The sequence below is a fragment of the Rhineura floridana genome, chromosome 3, assembly GCF_030035675.1.
Source record: "Rhineura floridana isolate rRhiFlo1 chromosome 3, rRhiFlo1.hap2, whole genome shotgun sequence".
Lineage (NCBI taxonomy): Eukaryota > Metazoa > Chordata > Lepidosauria > Squamata > Rhineuridae > Rhineura > Rhineura floridana.
Window position 1 is genome coordinate 227,337,980 of NC_084482.1, and position 25,147 is coordinate 227,363,126.

Here is a 25,147-nt window from a genome sequence, read left to right on the forward strand (position 1 = left end):
ACTTTTCTTGAAAGTTCAAAACACTAAAAAAGAAGAAAAGTTGACAGCTACAGCAACTTCAATCCAAAGTTAACATGTCTCTGAACCCCAAAATATATGTTGGGGTACCCTGTATGATATATCACTATGATCGGCGGGACTCTACCCGTCAAGAATAAGAATACATTTATGCAATCAAAATAAAGAGGCTTCTGGTATTATTATAAATACATAATGATGTCATAAAATCATCAAAAATAATAAACGGGCGGTGCCCACCCCAAAATTTGCTCTGGCCCAGGACAAATCATATACCCCAAGAAAGGGGAGGGTGTCCTCTATGAGATGCCACTATGTTCCGCCTGGCCCAGAGCTTCTGCTGGGCACAGGGCACGGATGAGTGTATCTACGCAAAACCAAAGCAGACAAAACTTAGAGGAAAAAATAAGTACCTGGGGGTGCCCACCCCAAAATCTGCTCTGGCCCAGGACAAATCATATGGCCCAGGAAAGGGGAGGGTGTCCTCTATGAGATGCCAATGTGTCCCACCTGGCCAAGAGCTTCTGCTGGGCGCAGGGCATGGATGAAGGCATAGAAAAACAAACAGGAAAAAATAAGTACCTGGGGATGTGCACCCCAAAATCTGCTCTGGCCCAGGACAAATCATATGCCCCAGGAAAGGGGAAGGTGTCCTCTATAAGATGCCACTATGTTCCGCCTGGCCCAGAGCTTCTGCTGGGCGCAGGGCACGGATGAGTGCATCTGCGCAAAACCAAAGCAGACAAAACTTAGAGGAAAAAATAAGTACCTGGGGGTGCGCACCCCAAAATCTGCTCTGGCCCAGGACAAATCATATGCCCCAGGAAAGGGGAGGGTGTCCTCTCTGAGATGCCACTGTTCCCTGTCTGGCCAAGAAATTCTATTTATGGTAGACTGACGTAAAGGAAACAGGGTTTAGATAACCTAAGCTGTTCCCTTGAAGCCCTTTTTTAAAAATGTGCCTGTCATTTTTCGTTTTAATATGGAGAAGGGTCACTGGCCAGAAAGGGGCTTCCGGTCTCCCTGCGAAGCAGCCGAGGAGCTTCAGCCACTTTGCTCTTAACGGGTTAACAAAGGACAACGGAGCGGAAGAGCGCGAAGGAGGGACTTCCCTTCCCTGCCCCGCCTCCGTGCGAGAAATGCAGGCTGGAAGCGCGGAGCTCTCTTTGTGCGCAGCGATGTTGGCGAGCGGGGTTGCAAGGGGGGAGCCTGGAGACAAAGGTAGGCAATGGGGCACGGAGGGGAGGGTGGGAGAGGGAGAGGACCCCCTGAAGCGCCCCCTCCCAGCAGACCCTCCAGATCTGGGCATGCAGCTCTTCCCCGTCCCGTCTGCCTCTCCCCTGAGCTGTGTTGGGGCCGGATCGAAGCATCCCTCGGGCACATCACAACACCGACTTTTGTTCCTAATTCCCAGTTCCAGTTTTGCTTGAAAGTTCAAAACACTAAAAAGAAGAAAAGTTGACAGCTACAGCAACTTGAAGCCAAAGTTAACATGTCTCTGAACCCCAAAATGTATGTTGGGGTACCCTGTGTGATATATCACTGCGATCGGGGGACTCCCCCCATCAAGAATACCAATACATTTATGCAATCAAAATCATCAGGCTTCTGATATTATCATAAATGCATAATGATGTCATAAATTCATAAAAAATAGGTAACTGGGGGTGCCCACCCCAAAATCTGCTCTGGGCCAGGACAGATCATACACCCCAGGAATGGGGAGGGTGCCCTCTAGGAGATGCCAGTGCATCCCATCCGACTCAGAGGTTCTGCCGGCCACAGGGCACGGATGAGGGCATCTACGCAAAACCAAAATAGACAAAACCATGAAAGAAAAAATAAGTAACTGGGGGTGCCCACCCCATGATAACCTCTGGGCCAGGACAAATCATACACCCCAGGAAAGGGGAGGGAGTTCTGTATAACATACCAGTGCGTCCCGCCTGGCCCAGAGTTTCTGCTGTATGAATAATGGCATCTACGCAAAACTTAAATGGACAAACAGCGCTCAGAAAAAAGAAGTAACGGGGTGCCCACCCCAAGATCTGCTCTGAGCGAAGACAAATGATATACTCCAGGAAAGGGGAGGGTGTCCTCCACAAGATGCCATTGGATCCCATCCAGCCCAGAGCGTCCGCTGGGTGCCAGGCACACATGAGGGCATCTATGCAAAACCAAAATAGAGAAAAACACAGTGAAAAAAATCAGTAACTGGGGGTGCTCATCCCAAAGTCTGCTCTGGGCCAGGACAAATCATACACCCCAGGAAAGGGGAGGGTGTCCACTGCTGGGTGCAGAGCACTGATGAGGGCATCTACGCAAAACCTTAATCTCCAGATGCTCAGATTCAATTTAAAAGAAAAATTAAGTTTCTAGGTTGTCTGGTTCCCGAGATATACACCAAGACATCAACTGCCACCCCAGTGACTGTTAAATCGGTTTAACGGATCTGTTATAGTAGCTCCTAGCACAGCTTGGAAAAGTTACTTTTTTAAAACTACAACTCCCATCAGCCCCAGCCAGCATGGCCAATAGTTCAAACAAATAACTTTCCCAAGCTCTGGCTCTAACGCCGCCCTTTCAGAATTGTAGCCAATATGTGAAGCCAGGGTTGTGATCTGTTACAGTGCCTAGTCTTCATTGCAATGTCAGGAAACGGTGGCTTTGAGATCTTCAGTTTGAGTAAGTAAGAATATGGCTTAAAGTTTTTTTCCTCTTGTTTGCAAGAGTCAGACCCTGGGCTGTTGGAGAGGGCAGTGCTTTGAAAACCTTGGCAATATGAAAATATTTAATCCAATACTTGCTTTTCTGGGAGTAAAGCAATGCTAATCCCACATACCTGGAGTAAACCCCATTGAATTCAGTAGGACTTATTTTTGAGTAGACATGGTTAGAATTGTGTTGTAAATTAATGGGACTTTTGAGTAAACATAACAAAGAATTGTGTTTGTGTTGTAAATCTTTCCCTCTCCCTCCAATCCTATTTTTAAAGCAATTAGGCAGGGTTTACCTAGGTATCACATTTTTCATTATGTAGGAAACTAATACTGATTTTTTTAAAAAAATGTTATGTTAATGTTTATTTATACCCCGCCTTTCGGCCAACCGGCCCTCAAGGCAGTTTACAGAAAAAGTAAACACAAATATAAAAATAGATCAACAAGGCAATAGATCAATACATCAATAAAGCAATACATTGTACAAAAAATTAAATTAAATAGCAAATAACATTAATTAAGAAAAAAATATCCAGGAAAGGCATCCCATCTCGCCTGAACTTACAGCTATATCAAGGGGCGGTACACCAGTCCGAAATGGCGACGGCCTGTGGCTTAACACTGGGGGTCTCTGTCTGCATGCCCTGGCTCAGGACGCCACCAAAGGTAAAGTGAAAACAGGGCGGAGACAACCGGCAAGCTGACCCAATGCTCTGCAATGACCAACTGGTTTGACAATAAACTATTATATGGGGTGTATATTTACAAGTGTGTGTGTGTGTGTGTGTGTGTGTGTGTATGGAGTCTTCCCAACAACCCTGTGAGGTAGGGTTGGTGATTGGAAACCAAGGCAGCTCATAATAAGAAATAAATCCCTTTAAAAACCAATAACTATGAAACAACTATAAACAGTTGCAAAACAGCTTAAAGTGGCATGATTCTGAGTTTTGGGTTGGGTGAATGAAGTTTAATTATTCATTTTTATTTATTTTTTCATTTATATCCCACCCTTCTTATCAGCAGGAGCCCAGGGCAGCAAACAAAAGCACTAAAAACATTTTAAAAATCATAAAAACGACTTTAAAATATATTAAAACAAAACATCTTTAAAAACATTTTTAAAAGCTGTGACTCCAAAATTTATTTATGTATTTTATTTACAACAGTTATATACTGCTTTATTGTAAAAAATCTCAAAGTGGTTTATAGAAAGAATTAAAACATTATTGGCAAAAACAGTTAAAGACATGTACTGAAAAACATTCAAATTAATCAAACCAACAATGAGTTAAAAACAGATTTAAAAACACAATAGCTTCTACATGAATGGATAGGCTTGCCTTAAGAAAAATGATTTTAGCAGGTGCTGAAAAGAGGAGTCTACCTAATGTCAATAGCCAAGGAGTTCCAAAGCATAGGTGCTGCCACTTCATTGTTGTTGTTATGTGCCTTCAAGTCAATTTTGACTTAATGGCGATCCTATGAATCAGCGACCTCCAAGAGCATCTGTCATGAACCATCCTACTCAGATCTTGTAAGTTCAGGTCTGTGGCTTCCTTTATGGAATCAATCCATCTCTTGTTTGGCCTTCCTCTTCTTCTACTCCCATTATGTCTTTCCCATCATTATTGTCTTTTCTAATGAATCATGTCTTCTCATTATGTGTCCAAAGTATGCTATTTGTCCAAAGTCAGAGGAAGGCAATGGTAAACCACCTCTGAATACCTCTTACCATGAAAACCCTATGAACAGAATATCCAAAACGCTGCCACTTTACAGGACTGATTTCTTACAAGAGCAGAACAAGTACTATGTGGCACCCATAACATGGAAAGCACAACTTGAACTTGGCCTGGTAGCAAATCAGCAACCAGTGCAGATTTCAGAGCAGAGGTATTATGTGCTGATAGGATCTCACTCATGTCAGCAATCGTGCTGCAGCACTCTGAACTAACTGCAGTCCCTGGGTGAAGTTGTGCTGCATGGGGATTTCTGTGACCTTGGCTGACTGGCTGCCAGGTTTTCTTAGTTTGGGGTTTTGGTTATGAATCCTGACTGGTTGTGGGATGCTGAGTTTTCTGCCTTACTCATAGGAATCTTGTTGAGGTTGGTATGGTATTGCATTTAAGAAAGCATCACTGTCTTTTGTTTTTCATTTTCTGTCTGCATTTCATTTACCTTTAACCTCACTCCCTTCCATCCATCGAAGCAAAAGCAGTGGTTGCATGTGCTCAGCTTAACCCCCTAAAACCCATTGATGATGCACCTTGTCAGTTTCATGGCAGTTTGTTTCTTGCCCGATAGTGGTAAAAGAGAATTCACATATTTGAAAGTGTAGCTGCAGTTGTTGTTCCCAAGCTGCTCTGTGAAGGTAGACCAAGCCATGTGTGTTTTCTCTCTGTTAATTATTCCTCACTGGAATTGGGTTGGCTGTCAAAGTGAGTTTATAGCAGCCCACAGGGGAGACAGAAAGGGCAGAGAATCTTCTTACTCTTACTCATTTCTCAGACCTCTTTCTGAAGTGAAGGGTCAAATCTGTAAAGAGGTTTGGAGCAGCCACATTAAAAGATACGGTCAGGGCATTCCAGGCAAGGGGTTGCCAACCCTGCTTGGATATGGATGTCTTTGCAGAGGATCCCTAGTCAAGCTTTGCAGAGGATCCCTAGTCAAGCTTTACAGCACAATCCAAACTATATCTACTAGAAGTAAGTCCTGTTGAGTTCTATGGGGCTTAGTCCCTTATTTATTTATTTTAATTTATTGCACTTGTGTACTGCCCCATAGCTGAAACTCTCTGGGCAGTTTACAGCAATCAAAAACATTAAAACAAATATACAATTTAAAACACATATTTTAAAAACAATTTAAAACACAATTTAAAAATTTAAATCACTGTAAAAACAATTTAAAATGCATGCCAAAATGCCTGGGAGAAGAGGAAAGTCTTGACCTGGTGCTGAAAATATAACAGTGTTGGCGCCAGGCACACCTCATCACGAATATTCCATAATTTGGGGGCCACCACTGAGAAGTCCCTGTCCCTTGTTGCCACCTCCAAGCTTCCCTTGGAGTAGGCACCCAAAGGAGGGCCTTTGATCTTCAATGTAGTGTACGGGTGGGTTTGTATTGGGAGAGGCGTTCCATCAGGTATTGTGGTCCTAAGCCATGTAAGGCTTTATAGGTCAAAACCAGCACCTTGAATTGAGCTCGGAAACATACAGGCAGCCAATGCAAGTGGGCCAGAACTGGTATTATACGTTCAGACCGTCTGGTCCCTGTTACCAATCTGGCCGCTGCATTTTGCACAAGCTGCAGTTTCTGAACAGTCTTCAAAGGCAGCCCCACGTAGAGCTCATTGCAGTAATCTAATTTGGAGGTTACCAGAGCATGGACAACAGAAGCCAGGTTATCCCTGTCCAGATAGGGACGTAGTTGGGCCACCAACCAAAGTTGGTAGAAGGCACTCCGTGCCACTGAGGCTACCTGAGCCTCAAGTGACAGAGATGGTTCTAGCAGAACCCCCAAGCTACGAACCTGCTCCTTCAGGGGGAGTGCAACCCCATCCAGAACAGGTTGGACATCCACCGTCTGGTCAGAAGAACCGCCCACTAGCAGCATCTCGGTCTTGTCTGGATTGAGCCTCAGTTTATTAGCCCTCATCCAGTCCATTGTTGCAGCCAGGCACTGGTTCAGCATATTGATAGCCTCACCTGAAGAAGATGAAAAGGAGAAATAGAGCTGCGTATCATCAGCATACTGATGGCAACACACTCCAAAGCTCCGGATGACCGCACCCAACGGTTTCTGCACTAGCTGTAAGTGCTGTATTGGCTTTCCCCCCACTGTGGTAAAACCCCTATATCGCCACAGGTGAATATGACAGTGGATAACCCCAAAAGCATACCTGCTGTCCGTGTAAATTGTCACTCGTTTATTTGAAGCAAGCTGACAAGCTCTTGCAAGGGCGTATATCTCTGCCGCTTGTGCGCCCCACTTCCCGGGCAATGCAGCCGCTTCTAAGATCTCCCATAGAGTTGTAATAGCATATCCTGTGTACCTTACCCCATTTTGGTAGTAAGAACTACCATCTGTAAACAAAATAAGTTCTGAGTCCTGTAATAGTTCATCAGACAGATCTGGTCTGATCTGTAACATAGATTGTAAAACTTGAACACAGTCATGATTGGGGAAAGGGGTAGGCAAATCGGGCAGCAGTGTAGCTGGGTTCAATGGGCCACAGCGTTCGAAGCGTAGGTTCGGATCTTCCAAAAGTTCTGCTTCCAGCTGTTGTTGTCTTTGTGCTGAAAACACTTGCGTGGTGCCCTTACGCAACAGTGCCGAAAGGGCATGAGAAGTCCAAACAGTAGTGAAATGTCCCAAAGTCAGTCCCTTTACCTTTATTAAAAGTAAAGCCGCCACTGTTAGCGTGCGTGTGCAAGTGGGGGTGCCTCGTGCAACATTGTTGATTTGCTGCGAGTAAAAAGCTACAGGAAAATGACTGGGACTATATAACTGTGTCAGAATCCCACTCGCTACCCCCGCCCTCTCATGTACAAACAGATGAAAGGGTTTGTTGTAATTTGGGGGTTTTAAGGACATAGACGTGGCCACACTTTGCTTAAGTAATTCAAATGCCCTTTCTGTGTCTCTGTCCCATTTTATATTGTCTGGGGCTTTATTTGCGGTCAGCATGTGAAGCGGTTTACTCAGTTCACCACAGGAGGGCAGCCACGGCCTGCAAAATCCGATAAGCCCCAGAAAGCCCCTCAGCTGACGCTTCGTCTGAGGGAGTGGGCAATTCCGTATTGTGGCTACCCATCCTGGATCCATTTGTCGCCCATCCGGAGTCAAAATAAAGCCCAAATATTTGACTCGTTCCGATAGCCGCTGAATTTTCTTCGGGTCTATTTTATGACCCCTTGAATGTAAATAAAGCAGAAAGATCTTACCATCATGCCTGAGTCCTTCTTGATGCTCATTAGCCATCAAAATGTCATCAACGTAAAGAACAAGAGTTGATCCTCGTTCCGGGGTAAACCCCTCAAGATCCTCTCTCAAACATTGGCTAAAAATTCCGGGTGAGTCACAGTAGCCCTGTGGAATTCTGGTCCAAACGAAGGATTTTTGGTCCCATTCGAACCCAAACAAAAACTGAGAATCTGGATGTAAAGGAATACTAAAAAAGGCATTTTTCAAATCAATAACAGTGAACCACTTAGCATTCCATGGTATCTGACTAATGATCGTCACTGGGTCCGGCACTATGGTATGCAGGGGAACCACATACCTGTTTACTGCCCTTAAGTCCTGGCAAAATCTCCACCGTATTGGGTCCCCTGGCTTCTTTGGAGGCTTCTTTATTGGAAGAATGGGCGTATTGCATGAAGTCCTCTGGGGCCGGATAATGCCCTTCTCTATAAAACCCTCTATTATGGGTCTTATTCCTTCTCTCGCTTCTAAGGATAGAGGATACTGGGCAACCCGTGGTGGAGGAAGGAAAGGTTTAACTTGTATCCTTACCGGATGCGCAGACCAGAGCAATCCTACATCAGTTTCTTCTATTCCCCAGAGTTCCGAAGGCAATTCCACCAAATCTTCCGACAATCGATGTCCCTTAACTATTCCCTGTACTTGACTATTGGCATTACCCAAAACAGTCATTAATAAACCCATGCCCCTAGGAGTGCAAGTTAAAGTGGCCTCAAGTTTACATAACATATCACACCCCATCAACGGAATGGGGCAGGAAGCAGAATGCAGGAAAACATGATTAAAAGTTCTATTTTTGTAAGAGACAGTGAGGGGTGAAGTAAGACACATAGAGGCAGGACTTCCATCCACTCCCATCGTCAATCTCATATCGCTGCTCAGCCACTGCGGCAACGCTACATTGACCAGGGAGTAAGTGGCCCCTGTATCAATCAGGAAAGACATTTCGATGCCTTGCACATTCAAAGAAAGTCGGGGTTCAGAGGTGGGGGAGGATAGTGAAAGGAAGAGACCTGCTAAAGACATGAGGTTCATTACCCAGAAGCTGGAGATACACCCTCCTCCACGCTTAGTCATTGCGAAGCGGCTTGCTGGCCGCTATATGACTCCCAAACAGCCGGAACTTGCTGCTGAGCCGACTGCTGTTGCTGTCGCTGCCACTGCTGTTGCTGCTGCTGCACCATGGGAGGGGGAGGAGGAAAATCTGCATTCACGCCTGAAAAGTCTGAATATGAAACATTAGAATATTGCTGGGACTGATCTGTGTTTCCAGTCCTCCATGGACAATCTCGTTTGAAATGTGAAAAAATCCCCACATTGGAAGCAAGCCCTATCTCCCTGCCAAAACTGCCTTTGCTGTCCTCTTCCTCTCTGTTCCCCTGCCCGAGGTCCTCTCAGAAATCTTCTACCTCTGCCTCGGAAGCCTCTACCTGGTGGCTGGCCCCTCATTGCCAGCGCCAACATTTGAAAATCCTCCTTCTTTTCCCTTTTCTTGCTTTGCTCCTTCTCCTTATCCCAAACAAAATCCGCTACCTCTAGGATCACTGTCACAGCTTCCCCCCCCCCATCCCGGGCGATAATTTAAAAAGTAATCACGTACAGACGGCTGCGCCTGGTGAACAAATGCAGAGATCAAAGTGGGATGATCTTGCACCCTTTCTGGGTCCAAATTAGTAAAACTACGAGCTCCGTCCAACAGGCGTGTCCAAAATTGCCTTGGAGTCTCACTCGATTCTTGTTTGATAGCTATACATTTTTCTTGACTGGGGGGCTTCTGCGACATTTGACCTAGATATCCCAAAATCCTCTCTCTATCAGCCTGCAGCTGTGCATGGTTAGGCTGCGTCCAGTCTGCCGCATTCCAAGCTGCTGCCACTTGTGATCTGACTTGCCAAGCCGTATGCGCCGCTGCCTCTGCCGCCCAGGCAGCCTCCAGCACCCACAACCTACTTCGTTCCTCTCCAGTCAAAACTCTCCTGAGCAGATGCTCCACATCCCCGTACGAGGGATTGTGGCTCTCAAACAATCTGCTCAGCAACTCTCTTATTTTCCTTGGCTGTTCCCCAAAGGTTCCAGCCATTTTACTCCATTTCTTTAGATCCCATTTGAGCCAAGTCTTGTGCTCAACCACCTCCGTATGTTGGACCTGCCCAGCAGCATCCACATACGGTTGGTTACGCACAATTAAAGGCATTTCTTTAGATAACAACATATCCAATTCCCTTTCTCTCTCTTCCTGCCTCCTTCTCCTCTCCTCTCCTTATGCTGGCGCGTGACCATTACCCCTGAGTCCTCCTCCACTTTTCCTCTATCCCCCGAATCATCATCTGACTCGGGGGTAGAATCCCTCTGTGGCGGCCGAGAGGTTCCACCCCCGGGGTTGCGGGGTGGCGCCAGAGCAGACGGAATGATGGAAAGGCTCAATACCATTCCTACACCTGACTCGTCGTCAGCAAAATAACTAGGAGGAGGATCCTCACTGGTCATAGTTCTCACTGCCATTACAGCAAACCCTTTCCATTTCTGCGATCCTATCTGCCATAGGAGCCAGAAATCCATCTGATCTGGGTGTTTTCCCTCAATCCGCCTCCTAACCCCTCGTAACGGAGCGAATTCAAAGGAACCACCTCTCGGCCACCGTTCACTTCGGACCGAAACTGCCGTTGTCTGCGGCCACACCTCCGCGCAGAGCTCTATCATCCTTTTCTTTTTCATACCCTTAAAAACCGGGAGTTCTTTCTCCTCCCACAACTTACACATAACTCCCAAAGGACCGTCCTTTACCGGAACGCTTCCTATTTGCCCCATAGCGTCTGGTATAGATTTCTCAACTGCTACGTTACCCACGTGCTATCGGCTGCACCAACTCCAATAACAACCGAGAAAAATTCTTCTCGTGGTGCCTGCGGTCAAAGAAGTAGGGTGCCCCTCCGGTAACATGAGGTTTGCACAGGAGATCCCGGACGAGTGTCAGGCCCAGGATGTGACTCAGGAACCAGACCAGCGGTTGTAGTTAATTCGTGTTTTATTAGGGTAATGTCCAAACAAAGACTGCGTTTTCTCATGAAGCAATACAGGGATACAGGTCCTGCGGCATTGGGAGAAAGTTGACAGAGCAAGGGACTTCTTCCCGCCTGTTCTTTAAGAAGGAGCCAAACGGGCGTGCAATCTTTCGCTCCTCCTTAACTGCCCCTCAGGTACTGCCCGCCTTCCCCCCTTCTCTCCTGTCTTTTCAGCTGTCTGCGTGTGCGCGGTGAGGGGGGAAGCATCACCCCCTCCTCTTCTGAAGTTTCCGATTCCAGGATGGGGGATAGGGGAGGGGCTGATGGTAAACTGCCTCCCCGCTTTTCGGCTGTGAGCAGCCCTCCCTCTTCCCCCTCTTGCTCTGAGCCTGAAAGAGGGGGAGGCGTGAGAATGTCCAGGGAGGGCTCAGGCTCCCCGTTGCTAAGCGACCTTATCACTGGCAGTTCCTCTGTTTCGTCTTCGCTCCAAAGGGGGGAAGTTCCTCCCCCTTCCCTCTGCCATCCATCCGAATACTCTTCTCCCAACTCTCCGGGATCCAGCTCCCCGGGATTGGGACCCCAGCTCTGCCTTCCGACAACGAAGCCCCCAATTGTTAGGTCCAAACCCAACAACGCAAGCTGTCACTGTCTACTCAGCTCACAAACACCCGGGTAAGTGCGAATCTACTACCAGAGGCCAGGAATGAACACACAATAATTACCTTTGCAAAGGGGTCTCAAGACCTGCCAGCTAGAAGCCTTTCAGAAGTGAGAACCCCGTTTATTGAGATACAGTAGATTATATAAATTCCCTGTGGTTACAAAATTGGGGAGAACAGACGTCATAAGGAAATAGCTAGACATAGTAAATTCTAAGATATGGTGAAAGGGGTGCTTCAGAATAACAAAAACCAGAACAAGTTGCTTTATTTCAGACATGGGGATGCATAACTTCCAACGACCTTGAGATAAGCGCTCAGAGCAGAAAGAACAAAGATAGATAGTAAAGGAGGAGGTTTGGTTATAGGGGGGATCATTAAACTAACAATGTGCTCAGGTTACATGTTCTACACTTGAAAGAAAGAATATGTGTGTCAAGGCCCATGGCTATAAATCTAAGCATAGGGTTTTCTTTGTGATACAATTTAGCAACATTGTGTGAAGCATTGGGTATAGATGTGAAGCATTGGGTATAGATGTGCACAGGATATGGGAGGGAAATTGCAACTCCAGCTTAAACAGGCTTTTATTCTTTTAGCCACTGGAATACAGAGGTCAGGTCACCAGGAAATAAACCGATATCTGTTTTATATCAAGTCCACAGTATTTCCTTACCCAACAATAATAAATACCTGTCTATGTGGGCTGGGTTTTAGTCAGCTGTGAGAAGATCTTTTAGGGAAACAAGAGTCTTTCCAACTCCAAGAAGTTTAAACAAACATAGATGTTTCCAGCTCCAAGGGTTTTGCTCCTCCAGACGCCAGTGGGAACCGGTTCATAACTTATCTCTCCAGTTCCCCTCCTCTTCTTTTCAAGATAAATCCCATAAAATGCAATGCTACGGTTCAAGTTTCAGAGAATTCAGGAGCCCAGCAAAGGTAGAGGAGTCACCCAGCTCCTGTGAGAATTGTACTCATATTAGACAGCTCACAACCGCAGAAATGTAAATTGATATAGGAGCAAAACAAATACTTAACTGGCTCTGCCGCCATCTTGTCCTCCATCCTCAACCAAAGTGTATTATGGGCCTTCCCTGGTGGGAGAGGGAGCTTTGGAGCAATAGTGTCCACTGCCCAGGTCACCTCCGTATTCCAGAGATTGACCAGGGCTTCAGCAGTGTCGCCAAGCATGCTGGGAATATCCCCTAGAACATTCCAGAAACCTTCTGGATCCATGAGTCTCCGGGGGCAGACCATCTTAATCAGCTTTCACCCCTGCGAACGTTACCAGGGGACAAAGTCTAAACCTTGTCAGGTGGTGATTTGTCCATGACAATGGAGTCACTAAGAACTCCTCCAGCCTGAGATCACCTTCTTCCTGTCCCGAACAGAACACATGACCAATTGTGTGTCATGCCACAGCCATTGGTCCAGATGATTTATTTATTTATTTAATTTGAATCCCACCTTTCCTCCCAGCAGGAGCCCAGGGCGGCAAACAAAGCACTAAAACACTTTAAAACATCATAAAAACAGATCTTAAAATACATTAACAAATCAGCATTAAAAACATTTTAAAAAACGATATTAGAGACAGCCCCATGGTTGTCATGGCAGCCATGAAGCCCTGAGCTGCACCTGTGAGTCTAACCTCAGCATGTATGTTGAAGTCACCCAGGACCATCAACTTGGGGAACCGCAACACCGATGCGGACACCAGCTCCACAAGGGAGACTTCTGGGCAGTGGGGTGGCCGGTACTCCAACAGAATCCCCACTCTTGTCTCCCTGACCCAATGCCAGGCACACACACTCACAGCTGGAGGTGTCAGGGACAGGGTACCTGGCGGGGGAGATAGATTCCCTGCAGGCAATTACGACCCCACCTCCCCATCCCCTGGATCTAGACTGCTGGAGTGCCACAAAACCTGGTGGGCAGAGCTGGGAGAGACCTACTCCGCCTTGGTCATTTAGGCAGGTTTCGGTAATGCAAGCAAGGTCGGCACATTCATCCAGGATTAAGTCCTGAATGAAAGTGGTTTCCTTAGTCACTGACTTTGCCTTCATCAGCAGGACAGTAAGATCCAGGGAGTTCCCAGCATAGCTACCAGTGTCCCGAGGGTTGGAAGGGGGACCAGAAGGGATGCAAGCATGAACTCGTGTCTTATATCCCTTCCCCTGGCACAGCCAATCTGCCTCCCACCGTACGTCCCCTGCCCAATAATGGCAGGCCCCTGACTACTCCCATGCGCCCTGTATTTGTGCTTCTTCAAAGTCCAGAGCACCTTTGATACCCTGCCCAATATTACCTCCATGGCAGGCCTCTGAATACTCCTACCCTGGCACAGGTTAAAAGAAGCCAGACTCAGAGGGGGGGAGCCTTGGCTAGACATGGCTCTTATGAGGGGAAGCTCTCTTCCCCACCCTCTGGCAGTTGTCTTCTCCCTTCAGAGCCCCAACTGGCTTAAGCTGGCACCCGGGCCTTGCAGGGAGTAGCAATTGAAACCCAAGGAAGCCTGCAGATCCAGTTGTGCAGGAGGCCACAGCAGCAACAGGGGTAGGTTCTGCTGGGTTTCTCTCAACTTATGTTGACCCTCAGAATCAGCGACCTCCAAGAGCATCTGTCATGAACCACCCTGTTCAGATCTTGCAAGTTCACGTCTGTGGCTTCCTTTATGGGATCAATCCATCTCTTGTTTGGCCTTCCTCTTTTTCTACTCCCTTCTGTTTTTCCCAGCATGATTGTCTTTTCTAGTGAGTGATGTCTTCTCATTATGTGTCCAAATTGTCATGGAAACCTGAATTCAAGATTGTTGCGTAGCAAAGAATTGTGGGGTTTCATTTCTTAATGTGGGATCTTAACAGGTTAACATTTGGTTTCTGTATTAGAGCTATGAGTTGTCAGTTTTATTTCCCAGCTTTGGGTAATCAGAGGCCCACCCTAACACCCCCTTATCAGTAGAAGCTGGGCAAGGTCATAAAGTCTGGGAAGCTTTAGGGAGGCTGTTCCATTTGGCCGGTGACTGATGGGCCCTTAATCCATGAAGAAATTTCCTGATTGGTTAATTGGATCCGGCCTGTTGCTGGGCAGTTTGCCCTAAGTATGGGGCTCAAACGTTAGCTTTCGTTCATCTCCTGGATCCCATCATGCCTACTTGATGTTGCCTGCTGAGCTTCCATTTTGCATCAACTATCCTGACTGTTCCTCTCTCTGAGGAGAGGGGGGCTGTGCAACTGTCTATCTGTGTGTAAGTATTAGAATAGTAGAGTTGGAAGGGCCCTATAAGGCCATCAAGTCCACCCCCCTGTGCAATGCAGAAATCCACATCAAATCATTCCCGATAGATGGCTGTCCAGTTGTCTCTTGAATGCCTACAGTGTCGGAGAGCCCACTACCTCTCTAGTTCATTGGTTCCATTGTCGTATGGCTCTAATAGTTAGGAAGTTTTTCCTGATGTCCAGTCAAAATCTAGCTTCCTGCAACTTGAGCCCATTATTCTGTGTCCTGCACTCTGGGACGATCGAGAAGAGATCCCGGCCTTCCTCTGTGTGACAACCTTTCAAGTACTTGAAGAGTGCTATCATATCTCCCCTCAGTCTTCTCTTCTCCGGGCTAAACATGCTCAATTCTTTCAGTCTCTCCTCATAGGGCTTTGTTTCCAGTCCCCTGATCATCCTTGTTGCCCTCCTCTGAACCTGTTCGTTTGTCTGCATCGTTCTTAAAGTGCAGAGACCAGAACTGGACATAGTATTCAGATGAAGCCTAAGCAGTGCTGAATAGAGGGGAACTAATACTTCACGCAACTTGGAAACTATACTTCTGTTAATGCAGCCTAATATTGCATTTGCCTTTTTTGCAGCCACATCACACTTTTGGCTCATATTCAGCTTGCGATCAATGACAATTCCAAGATCCTTATCGCATGTCGTATTGCTGAGTCAACTCTTCCCCATCTTATAACTGTGCATTTGGTTTCTTTTTCCTAAGTGTAGAACTTTGCATTTATCCGTGTTGAATTTCATTCTGTTGTTTTCAGTCCAATGCTCCAGCCTGTTAAGGTCCTTTGAATTTTCTTTCTGTCTTCCGTGGTATTAGCTGTGCCCCCCAATTTTGTATCATCTGCAAATTGGATAAGCATGCTCTGTACCTCCTCATCCAAGTTGTTAATAAAAAGGTTGAAGAGTGCTGGACCCAGGACCGAGCCCTGTGATAACCCTCTTGTTACTTCTGTCCAGTTTGAAAAGGAACCATTGATAAGCACTCTTTGAGAACGATTCTGGAACCAACTGTGCTTTACCTTGCCCCTTTTGAGTGTTGAGATTAAGGAACTATTTTGCTGCTGTAACTGTGCACCTCTTTTATTCTTTAATTAAGTTATTTCTATTTACCAGTGTGAGTTCATTCAGGAGAGGGTTGGCTCTGAACCGGTACTTTGGCCGCTGACCACAACTACTGTGTGAATTGGGTATTTTGTTTAAAGGCTTCAGAGCAAGGAGTTCCTGTTTGGCTCTTGCTGTCTGTAATCCTTGGCGAGTTTTCTGGGCTCCAAGTTTCCCTTTGGCTCAGGGTAGTTAAACAGTATAAAGGGTGGTGGCTGTCTACTACACTGCAGGGCTGTTATGAGCGGGCACAGCCTTGGAAGAGCAGGATATTTTGCCAGAGTCAATTTGCTTGAGTGGGGAATTTGCTTCTGGGATGGTGGAGGGTGTCCTGGGAGAGCTCCCCTCCCTCACACAAAAGGTATGATAAGCTCAGTTTCATCCTTTTAGCTTCTAGTGATAGTTCTGGTTTAAATTGTTCTAACACCCAATTATTTGTCTTTTTTGCGGTCCATGGTACCCGCAAAGCTCTACTCCAACACCACATTTCAAATGAGTTGATTTTTCTTTTCATTGTCCAACTTTCACATCCATACATAGAGATCGGGAATACCATGGTCTGAAAGATCTTGACTTTGGTGTTCCGTGATGCATCTTTGCATTTGGGATCTATTCTCGTAGCTACCCTACCCAGTCCAAGACTTCTTCTGATTTCTTGACTATTGTCTCCATTTTGGTTAATAACTGTGCCAAGGTATTAATAATACCTTGACAACTTCAGTGTCCTCATTGCCAACTTTAAAGTTACATGAATCTTCTGTTGTCATTACTTTAGTCCTCTTGACGTTCAGCTGTAGTCCTGCTTTTGTGCTTTCCTCTTTAACTTTCATCAGCATTCGTTTCAAATCATTACTGGTTTCTGCTAAGAGTATTATATCGTATGCATATCTTAAATTATTGATATTTCTCCCTCCAATTTTAACATCTCCTTCATGTTGGACCAATCCTGCTTTCCGTATGATATGTTCTGCATATAGATTAAACAAATAGGGTGATAAGATACACCCGTCTCACACCCTTTCCGATGGGGAACCAATCGGTTTCTCCATGTTCTGTCCTTACAGTAGCCTCTTGTCCAGAGTATAGGTTGCGCATCAGGACAATCAGATGCTGTGGCACCCCCATTTCTTTTAAAGCATCCCATCATTTTTCATGATCTACACAATCTAAGGCTTTGCTGTAATCTATAAAGCACAGGGTGATCTTCTTCTGATGTTCAATGGTCTGTTCCATTATCCAACTTATGTTTGCGATACGACTTGTGGTACCGCTTCCCTTTCTAAATCCAGCTTGGACATCTGGCGCTTCTCGCTCCATATATAGTAAGAGTCTTTACTTTACTTGCATGGCATATTAAGGGAATAGTTTCAAAATTACTGCATTCCCTGGAATCCCCTGTCTTTGGAGTTGGGATATATATTGAACGCTTCCAGTCTGTGGGCCATAGTTTTCTTTTCCATATTTGTTGACAAACGTGTATCAAAATTTGGACACATTCAGTCTCAGTAGCTTGTAGCAACTCTATTGGTATGCCATCTGTTCCTAGTGATTGTTTCTTCCAAGTATTTTAATAATAATAATAATAAAATTTTATTTCTATGCCACCTATCTGGCCGAATTAACAGCCACTCTAGGCAGCGTACATAAAAGATAGGAAAGTACAATATAAAATACAACATATAAACATAAAACATCAGCTGAATTAATCTAAAAACCGCCCACCACTGCAACAAGATAAAAATTAGTCCGCCCCAGGAATCTTATAAGCCTGTCTGAATAACTAGGTTTTCAGGGCTTGGCGGAAACTTGGCAGGGAGGGGGCATGTCGAAGATCATAGGGAAAAGAGTTCCAGAGGGTGGGGGTCACAATTGAGAACACCCTCTCTCTGGTCCGCACCAGCCTTGTGAGGCTGATCTCGTCGGGTGGCATATTTGGTGATGTTCGAGGCGCTCCTTCAGATAAACTGGGCCAAAACCATAAAGGGCTTTAAAGGTTAATACCAACACCTTGAATTGGGCCTGGTAAACAACTGGTAGCTTTTAAGAGCAGCTTTCACCTCACATTCTAGATTTTCTGGTTCTTCATCATGTGGTTCCTCCGTGAATGAATCTGTCATCCTTGCATCTCTTTTATAGAGTTCTTCAGTGTACTGCTTCCATCTTCCTTTTATTTTATCTCATTCACTCAGTGTGTTCCCCTGTTGATTATTCAACATCCCTACTCTTGGTCTAAATTTCCCTTTAATTTCTTCCTGTACTTCTGCATAAAATATCTCAATTTCTTCTTCTTCTGTGTTTGCCATTGGAGCATAGATTGAGATGATGGTTATGTTGATAGTTGTTGTTATGTGCCTTCAAGTCGATCACGACTTATGGCAACCCTATGAATCAGTGACCTCCAGAAGCATCTGTCATGAACCTCCCTGTTCAGTTCCTTCTCAAAGAGTTGTCCCCCTACGGTCACTTGCCCTCAGTACCCCAAGGGGGGTTCTTTGCTTCCAAGAACAGTCCCAACTCCTGTGGGTCTCTGCTTCCCAGGCAAAACTCACCCTCCTCCAGGAGTAATGTTACAGTATTACTGCCACCACCCCTTCTCTTCCTGATTCCTTTCTCTGAGGAAGAGGATCTCAGAGAGCCCTGTGAGTTCTAAAGGGGTTAACCCTTGTTAATCAACAGTAATCAGTAGCCTCCAGAGGTCAGACTAGATTTAGAATCATTAGTTTCAAGTCAATACACACCATCTATAAAAGAGTAGTTTATTTAAAAGAAAACAGAAGTATATTCAAAAGAGAGCAGCAATGGTTTCCTTAAAGCCAATCACCCTCAGCTGGGCTACATGAGATACATTGGCATAACAAAGGCGAGAGGTTCAATACGGACAAAAGAAAATAAACAAGAGCTTGACTGAACATGCATCTTTCATTGTTATGGAGTTTATGTGTCAACAAGGGGGGAGTGATCCATGCCTTTGAAGATAAGGGGGCTAGACAGCATCTGTCTCGTGTTGCAGGTAACAGGGGACTAACATATTTGGAGGGAGGAAGGGGATGCAAGCTGTCCTCTGGGCATCTATTTTAATTCACTCACACCAACTATTGTAATGTTGATGCATTCTATTCCTTGCTTGAAAATTTCTAACTTTCCCTGGTTCATGCTTCTCACATTCCATTTATTTATTTATTTAAAATATTTATACCCCACCCTTTTTCTAAAGAACTCAGGGTGGCTTAAAAAAGATAATCATAAACAATTAAAACGATTAAAACAGTAAATATACACATTAAAAACAATTAAAATGAATTAAATCGAATACAAGTTAAAAGTTAGTTACCAATTTCCATTAAAAGCCCGTCTAAATAAAATCGTTTTCACCTTAGCACGAAAGGACAAGAGCGAGGAGGCTAATCGCACCTCACTGGGGAGGGAATTCCACAATCTGTGGGCGGCCAACGAAAAAGCCATATTCTGTGTCTTCGCAAGAAGAACTTGTGAAAAAGATGGAATACTAAGTAAGGCCTCACCGGATGATCTTAGAGTCCGGGCAGGTTCATAGAGGGAGACACAGTCTAACAGATAACCTGGACCTAAGCCGTATAAGGCTTTATAGGTCAAAAACCAGCACTTTGAATTGTGCCCGGAAACAAATTGGCAGCCAGTGGAGCTGGTACAGCAAAGGGGTTGTGTGTTTCCTGAACCCAGCTCCAGTTAACATTCTGGCTGCAGCTCTTTGTACCAATTTAAGTTTCCCAGCAGTCTTCAAGGGCAGCCCCATGTAGAGCGCATTACAGTAATCTAATCGGGATGTAACTAAGGCATGTGTCACCATAGTCAGGTCTGATAGGTCAAGGAACGGGCGCAGTTGGTGAACTAATCTTAATTGAGCAAAGGCACTCCCAGCCACAGCAGAGACCTGGGCCTCCAGGCTCAAAGCTGAGTCCAGGAGTACCCCCAAACTGCGAACCTGCGATTTCAGGGGGAGTGTAACCCCATCCAGCACAACTTGAATCCCTATTCCCTGGTCCACCTTTCGACTGACAAGGAGCACTTCTGTCTTGTCAGGATTTAATTTCAGCTTGTTCATCCCCATCCAGTCCATCACTGATACCAGGCACCGGTTTAGAACCTGGACAGCTTCCTTGGTATCATTAGGTGGAAAAGAGAAGTAGAGTTGGGTGTCATCCGCATATTGGTGGCACCGAACCCCAAAACTCCGGATAACCTCTCCCAGCGGTTTCATGTAGATGTTAAATAACATGGGGGATAGAATTGAACCCTGAGGGACCCCATAGATCAATGGCCAAGGGGTCGAACAGGCATCCCCCATGACCACCTTCTGGGTTCGCCCCTCTAGGAAGGAACGAAGCCATTGTAACACTATGCCTCCAAGTCCCATCCCATTCCATGTTCCTATTGTGTGCGTCATACAACTCCGGACTCTCCTTTTGCATCTGTGCGCATCAGTCTCTGGGCTTCCTTTTGGCTTTGACCCAGCTGCGTCATTAGTCACAGCGCTACCCGTACTTGTCCTTTGTTCTTCCCCAGTAGCTCGGTGAGTGCCTTCTGTCCTGGGCGTCTCATCTTCCAGCAGTATCTCATGTTGAAGGTAACAGGGGGCTAACATTGAGGGAGGGAGGGAGGGGATGTGAGCTGCCCTCTGGGCAGTGGAAAGCACCATGTTCCTGTCAGACAGGATCCATCCTAGGTTTGTAATTTCCAGCTGTGCATAAGTACTGGGCTGTCCACCTTAAATGGAGGAACAGGAGAGCAGAGTTTTGTGAAAATTCTCTCTATCTGTGTCTCTTGTCACAACCTGTTACCAAGCACCTACTGTACAAGGCCTTGAGCTTTGATAGTTAAACTCTGATACCAACAGAGCTCCCAGAAATATATTACAAACTACAAATCATAATATATTCACAGGATTTCTCCACAGTATTTTATCTCCTTTCCCTTTCATTCCATCAGGACACATCTGGGGGGTCAAGGCTGAGGATGAAGCATCTGAAGTATCACTGGAAAAAGCTGAGGATCAGGTGCAGGAGCAGAAACTGAGGAGTCAAGATGGAGCAAAGGGACAAGAGGAAAGACAGACTCACACAGGGGACAAACCTTATAACTGCTTGGAGTGTGGAAAGAGCTTCAGGTGGAGTAATGCCCTTAAGGTGCATCAAAGAATTCACACAGGGGACAAACCTTATCAATGCTTGGAATGTGGAAAGAGCTTCAGTCAGAGTGGCACCCTTACATTGCATCAAAGATCTCACACAGGGGACAAACCTTATAAATGCTTGGAGTGTGGAAAGAGCTTCCGCGACTGTAGAACCCTTACAGTACATCAAAGAAGTCACACAGGGGACAAACCTTATAAATGCTTGGAGTGTGGAAAGAACTTCAGTCAGAGTTGCCACCTTACTTTGCATCAAAGAACTCACACAGGGGACAAACCTTATAAATGCTTGGAGTGTGGAAAGAACTTCAGTCAGAGTTGCCACCTTACTTGGCATCACAGAACTCATACAGGGGACAAACCTTATAAATGCCTTGTGTGTGGAAAAAGCTTCAGATGGAGTAACACCCTTACGGTGCATCAAAGAATTCACACAGGGGAGAAACCTTATAAATGTATGGAGTGTGGAAAGAGCTTCTGTGAGAGTGGCAAGCTTACTTCGCATCACAGAACTCATACAGGGGACAAACCTTATAAATGCTTCGAGTGTGTAAAAAGCTTCAGGTGGAGTAATGTCCTTAAGTTGCATCAAAACATTCACACAGGGGACAAACCTTATAAATGCTTGGAGTGTGGAAAGAGCTTCAGGTGGAGTAATGCCCTTAAGGTGCATCAAAGAATTCACACAGGGGACAAACCTTATAAATGCTTGGAGTGTGGAAAGAGCTTCAGGTGGAGTAATGTCCTTAAGTTGCATCAAAAAATTCACACAGGGGACAAACCTTATAAATGCTTGGAGTGTGGAAAGAGCTTCAGGTGGAGTAATGCCCTTAAGGTGCATCAAAGAATTCACACAGGGGACAAACCTTATAAATGTATGGAGTGTGGAAAGAGCTTCTGTGAGAGTGGCAAGCTTACTTCACATCAAAGAACTCACACAGGAGACAAACCTTATAAATGCTTCGAGTGTGGAAAGACCTTCAGTCAGAGTGGCAACCTTAGTATACATGAAAGAACTCACACAGGGGACAAACCTTATAAATGCTTGGAGTGTGGAAAGAGCTTCTGTGAGAGTGGCAAGCTTACTTCGCATCACAGAACTCATACAGGGGACAAACCTTATAAATGCTTGGAGTGTGGAAAGAGCTTTAGTCAGAATGGCAACCTTACTTTGCATCAAAGAACTCACACAGGGGACAAACCTTATCAATGCTTGGAGTGTGGAAAGAGCTTCAGTCAGAGTGGCCACCTTACTTTGCATCACAGAACTCACACAGGGGACAAACCTTATCAATGCTTGAAGTGTGGAAAGAGCTTCAGTCAGTGTGGCCACCTTACTTTGCATCACAGAACTCACACAGAGGGCAAACCTTATACGTGCTTAGAATGTGGAAAGAGCTTCAGTCGGAGTGACAGCCTTTCTTCACATCACAAAACTCACACAGGAGAAACACCTTATAAATGCTTGGAGTGTGGAAAAAGCTTCAGTCGGAGTAGCACCCTTACTTTGCATCACAGAACTCACACAGGACACAAACCTCATAAATGCTTGGAGTGTGGAAAAAGCTTCAGTCTGAGTAGCTACCTTATTAGGCATCAAAGAACTCACACAGGGGACAAACCTTATAAATGCTTGGAATGTGGAAAGAGCTTCAGTCGGAGTGACAGCCTTACTTCACATCACAAAACTCACACAGGGGAGAAACCTTATAAATGCTTGGAGTGTGGAAAGAGCTTCAGTCAGAGTGGCAAACTTACTTTGCATCACAGAACTCACACAGGGGACAAGCCTTATACATGCTTGTAGTGTTGAAAGACCTTTCGTCAGAATGGCTACCTTCAGGTGCATCAAAGTATCTGTACAAGGGAAGAGATTTATCAATGCTTTGAAAAGTTTGTTTTTATTTATTTATTAGATTTATTAGTGGCCCATCTGGCTGGTTGTCCAGCCACTCACAACTTCTTGTTGTTGTTATGTGCCTTCAAGTCGATTACAACTTATGGCAACCCTATGATTCAGCACCCTCCAATAGCATCTGTCATGAACCACCCTGTTCAGATCTTGGAAGTCCAGGTCTGTGGCTTCCTTGTTGGATCAATCCATCTCTTGTTTGGTCCTCCTCTTTTTCTCCTCCCTTCTGTTTTTCCGAGCATTATTATCTTTTCTAAAGAATCATGTCTTCTCATTATGTCAAGATGTCGATCGGGAAGGGTGCGGCAGTGGAAGCTCTGTGAAGTCTCCTGAATGTTGTGGGAGGAGCAGCTGCCGGAGTTGTCGACTCGCTTTGTTTGGCACCTCTCTGTCCCCAGGACTTTAAGTACCAGCTTGGGTGACGACAAGCGAGGTGGGAGAGGAACGGGCGAGAAACAGGCGAGACAAGGCATTTCGACCTAGCATTCTGACCGCCGCGGCTGTTGCCACCTCTCCGGTGTGTTCCAGGATTAGCGAAGTGGCTAGCGTGGTTGCCGGAGTGTACGGGTCTGATGTTATGGTTTTCCCCGTGAAATTTTCTGGGGAGCGGAGGTTCCACGGCTCGTTTGGCTCTCCTCTACATCTGTTTTTTCGGCTGAGCTTTGTGCATCATCATCCCTCCCTGTTGGATTGCTGTTCTTTGATTGGTACCACACCCTACAGGATTGGGTCCCAGGAACTTAGCCGGCTATGGTTACCCTTTGGAGGAACTTGGGAGACCTTCTGCCTGCAGGAAGAGGAACACCGCTGCTGTTTAGGGAGAGAGTGCAGCTATTTTAGCTCTTACATATAGCACTTTGTTCCAGCTGCCTAGGGAGCGAGAGCTATTATTGCTGCCTGCTGTTGTTTCTCTTTGGCTGTTATTCAACTTCCTGTTGAATTGCTTCTGCTGGGCAGGTGACACATCCTGCAGGACTGGGCCCGGATACTCAGCCAGCTGTGAATAGCTTTTTTTCCATCTGTCCACTGTCTGAGTGGCTTTAGGAGACCTTCTGCCTGCAAGAAGACGAACATCGTTGCTGTTTAGCTACTACTTACAGTATTTCATTTTAGTTATAAATTGCAGTGGCTATTGCCTGTGTAGGGGGTTGGGGGTGTGTGTGGTGTGCGTGTGTGTGCATGTGTGTGCGTGGTATGTGTAAGTGTAGCCCTCTGCCATGTGCCTGGGAGAGAGGATTAGAGTTTAGTTGGCCTCCCCCTGACACACACATGCCATGTCACCTGATGGTCCAAATAAGGGGACCTACCTGCCTTCTTGATCTCCCCTCACCAATTAAATTAGCATTCATTATTAGTGGCCAAGCTAAGAGCAGGAGCTGCAGGGAGATTCCTGGTCTCCGCTCTCTTGCAAAGAAGGCTCACCCTTGTCCCTTCCCAGCCTCCACACGCTCTGCTTGGTGCTGATGCTGGAGGCCAGGGCGGGTGGGGGCTCCTTCTCGGGTGGTGTTGAGCCTCAGCTAACCCAGAAAGGACAGGAAGGGGGCAGGTATGAGTTTCAGGCGCCTCCTCTGCCAGAAGAAGCAGAGTTGGGGATTGTTGTGTCTGAGCAGGACCTTGCGGGAGGGGGTCAGCCTGCACTCCAGCCAGTTCCCATGGGTAGCGCACTCTCCGAGGAACAGAGCACGCCGCCCTCAGCTGATGCAGAGGACTTGTTGGGGGAAGCTCCAGAGACAGCGCCAGCTCCTCCCTTGCCAAGCAGTTCCCAGGGGGATACCAGTGTGGCACAGCCCCCTGACCTCGAGCCCGTTGCTCAGGAGCAGGTGTCTTCCGATGAGCTGTTGGATGCGCGTCCCCTGTCTCCTCGTTCCCACCGCCACAAGAAATGGACAGGGCAAAGACAGGAATTACGAAGGAGTCAGAGATTACGTTCGAAAACATTTCCTACATAAGCCTGCCACTCCCAGTAGGGAGTCATTGAGTCAACTTCCTTCACACGCTGCAGAGCATGTCTAGAGTATAGTTAGGGATTCTAGTGAGTTAGCGCAGGGTTTCCTCTGAAGCGCAATGCCTTTGATGTATCCATTACTCTAATAAAACGAGATTTACTTGCACCCACACTTCAGCCTCATTCGTCCGGCTCTGGATGGGACAGGTGGGGGGCAAATTCAACTAGGAGATGACTGTTGAGTGAAAGAACTGCGAAGCCAGTTCAGGTCTGGTCCTGCAAGCAAATTCCCAGGCTCAGAATGTGCACCTGGTGTAGTAGTAGTAGTAGTAATAATAAAGTCTTCTGCAGCTGAC

At 46.1% G+C, this 25,147-nt stretch overlaps 1 protein-coding gene across 1 annotated transcript; it reads left to right on the plus strand.

The window, feature by feature from the left end:
* The first annotated feature begins 1,087 nt into the window (after positions 1–1,087).
* LOC133381820 (zinc finger protein 91-like) lies at positions 1,088–25,147 on the plus strand. Its single transcript, XM_061621304.1, has 2 exons — positions 1,088–1,239; positions 20,733–25,147. Exons 1-2 carry the CDS (start codon positions 1,158–1,160, stop codon positions 22,739–22,741), a joined length of 2,091 nt encoding a protein of 696 aa, XP_061477288.1. The 5' UTR covers positions 1,088–1,157; the 3' UTR covers positions 22,742–25,147.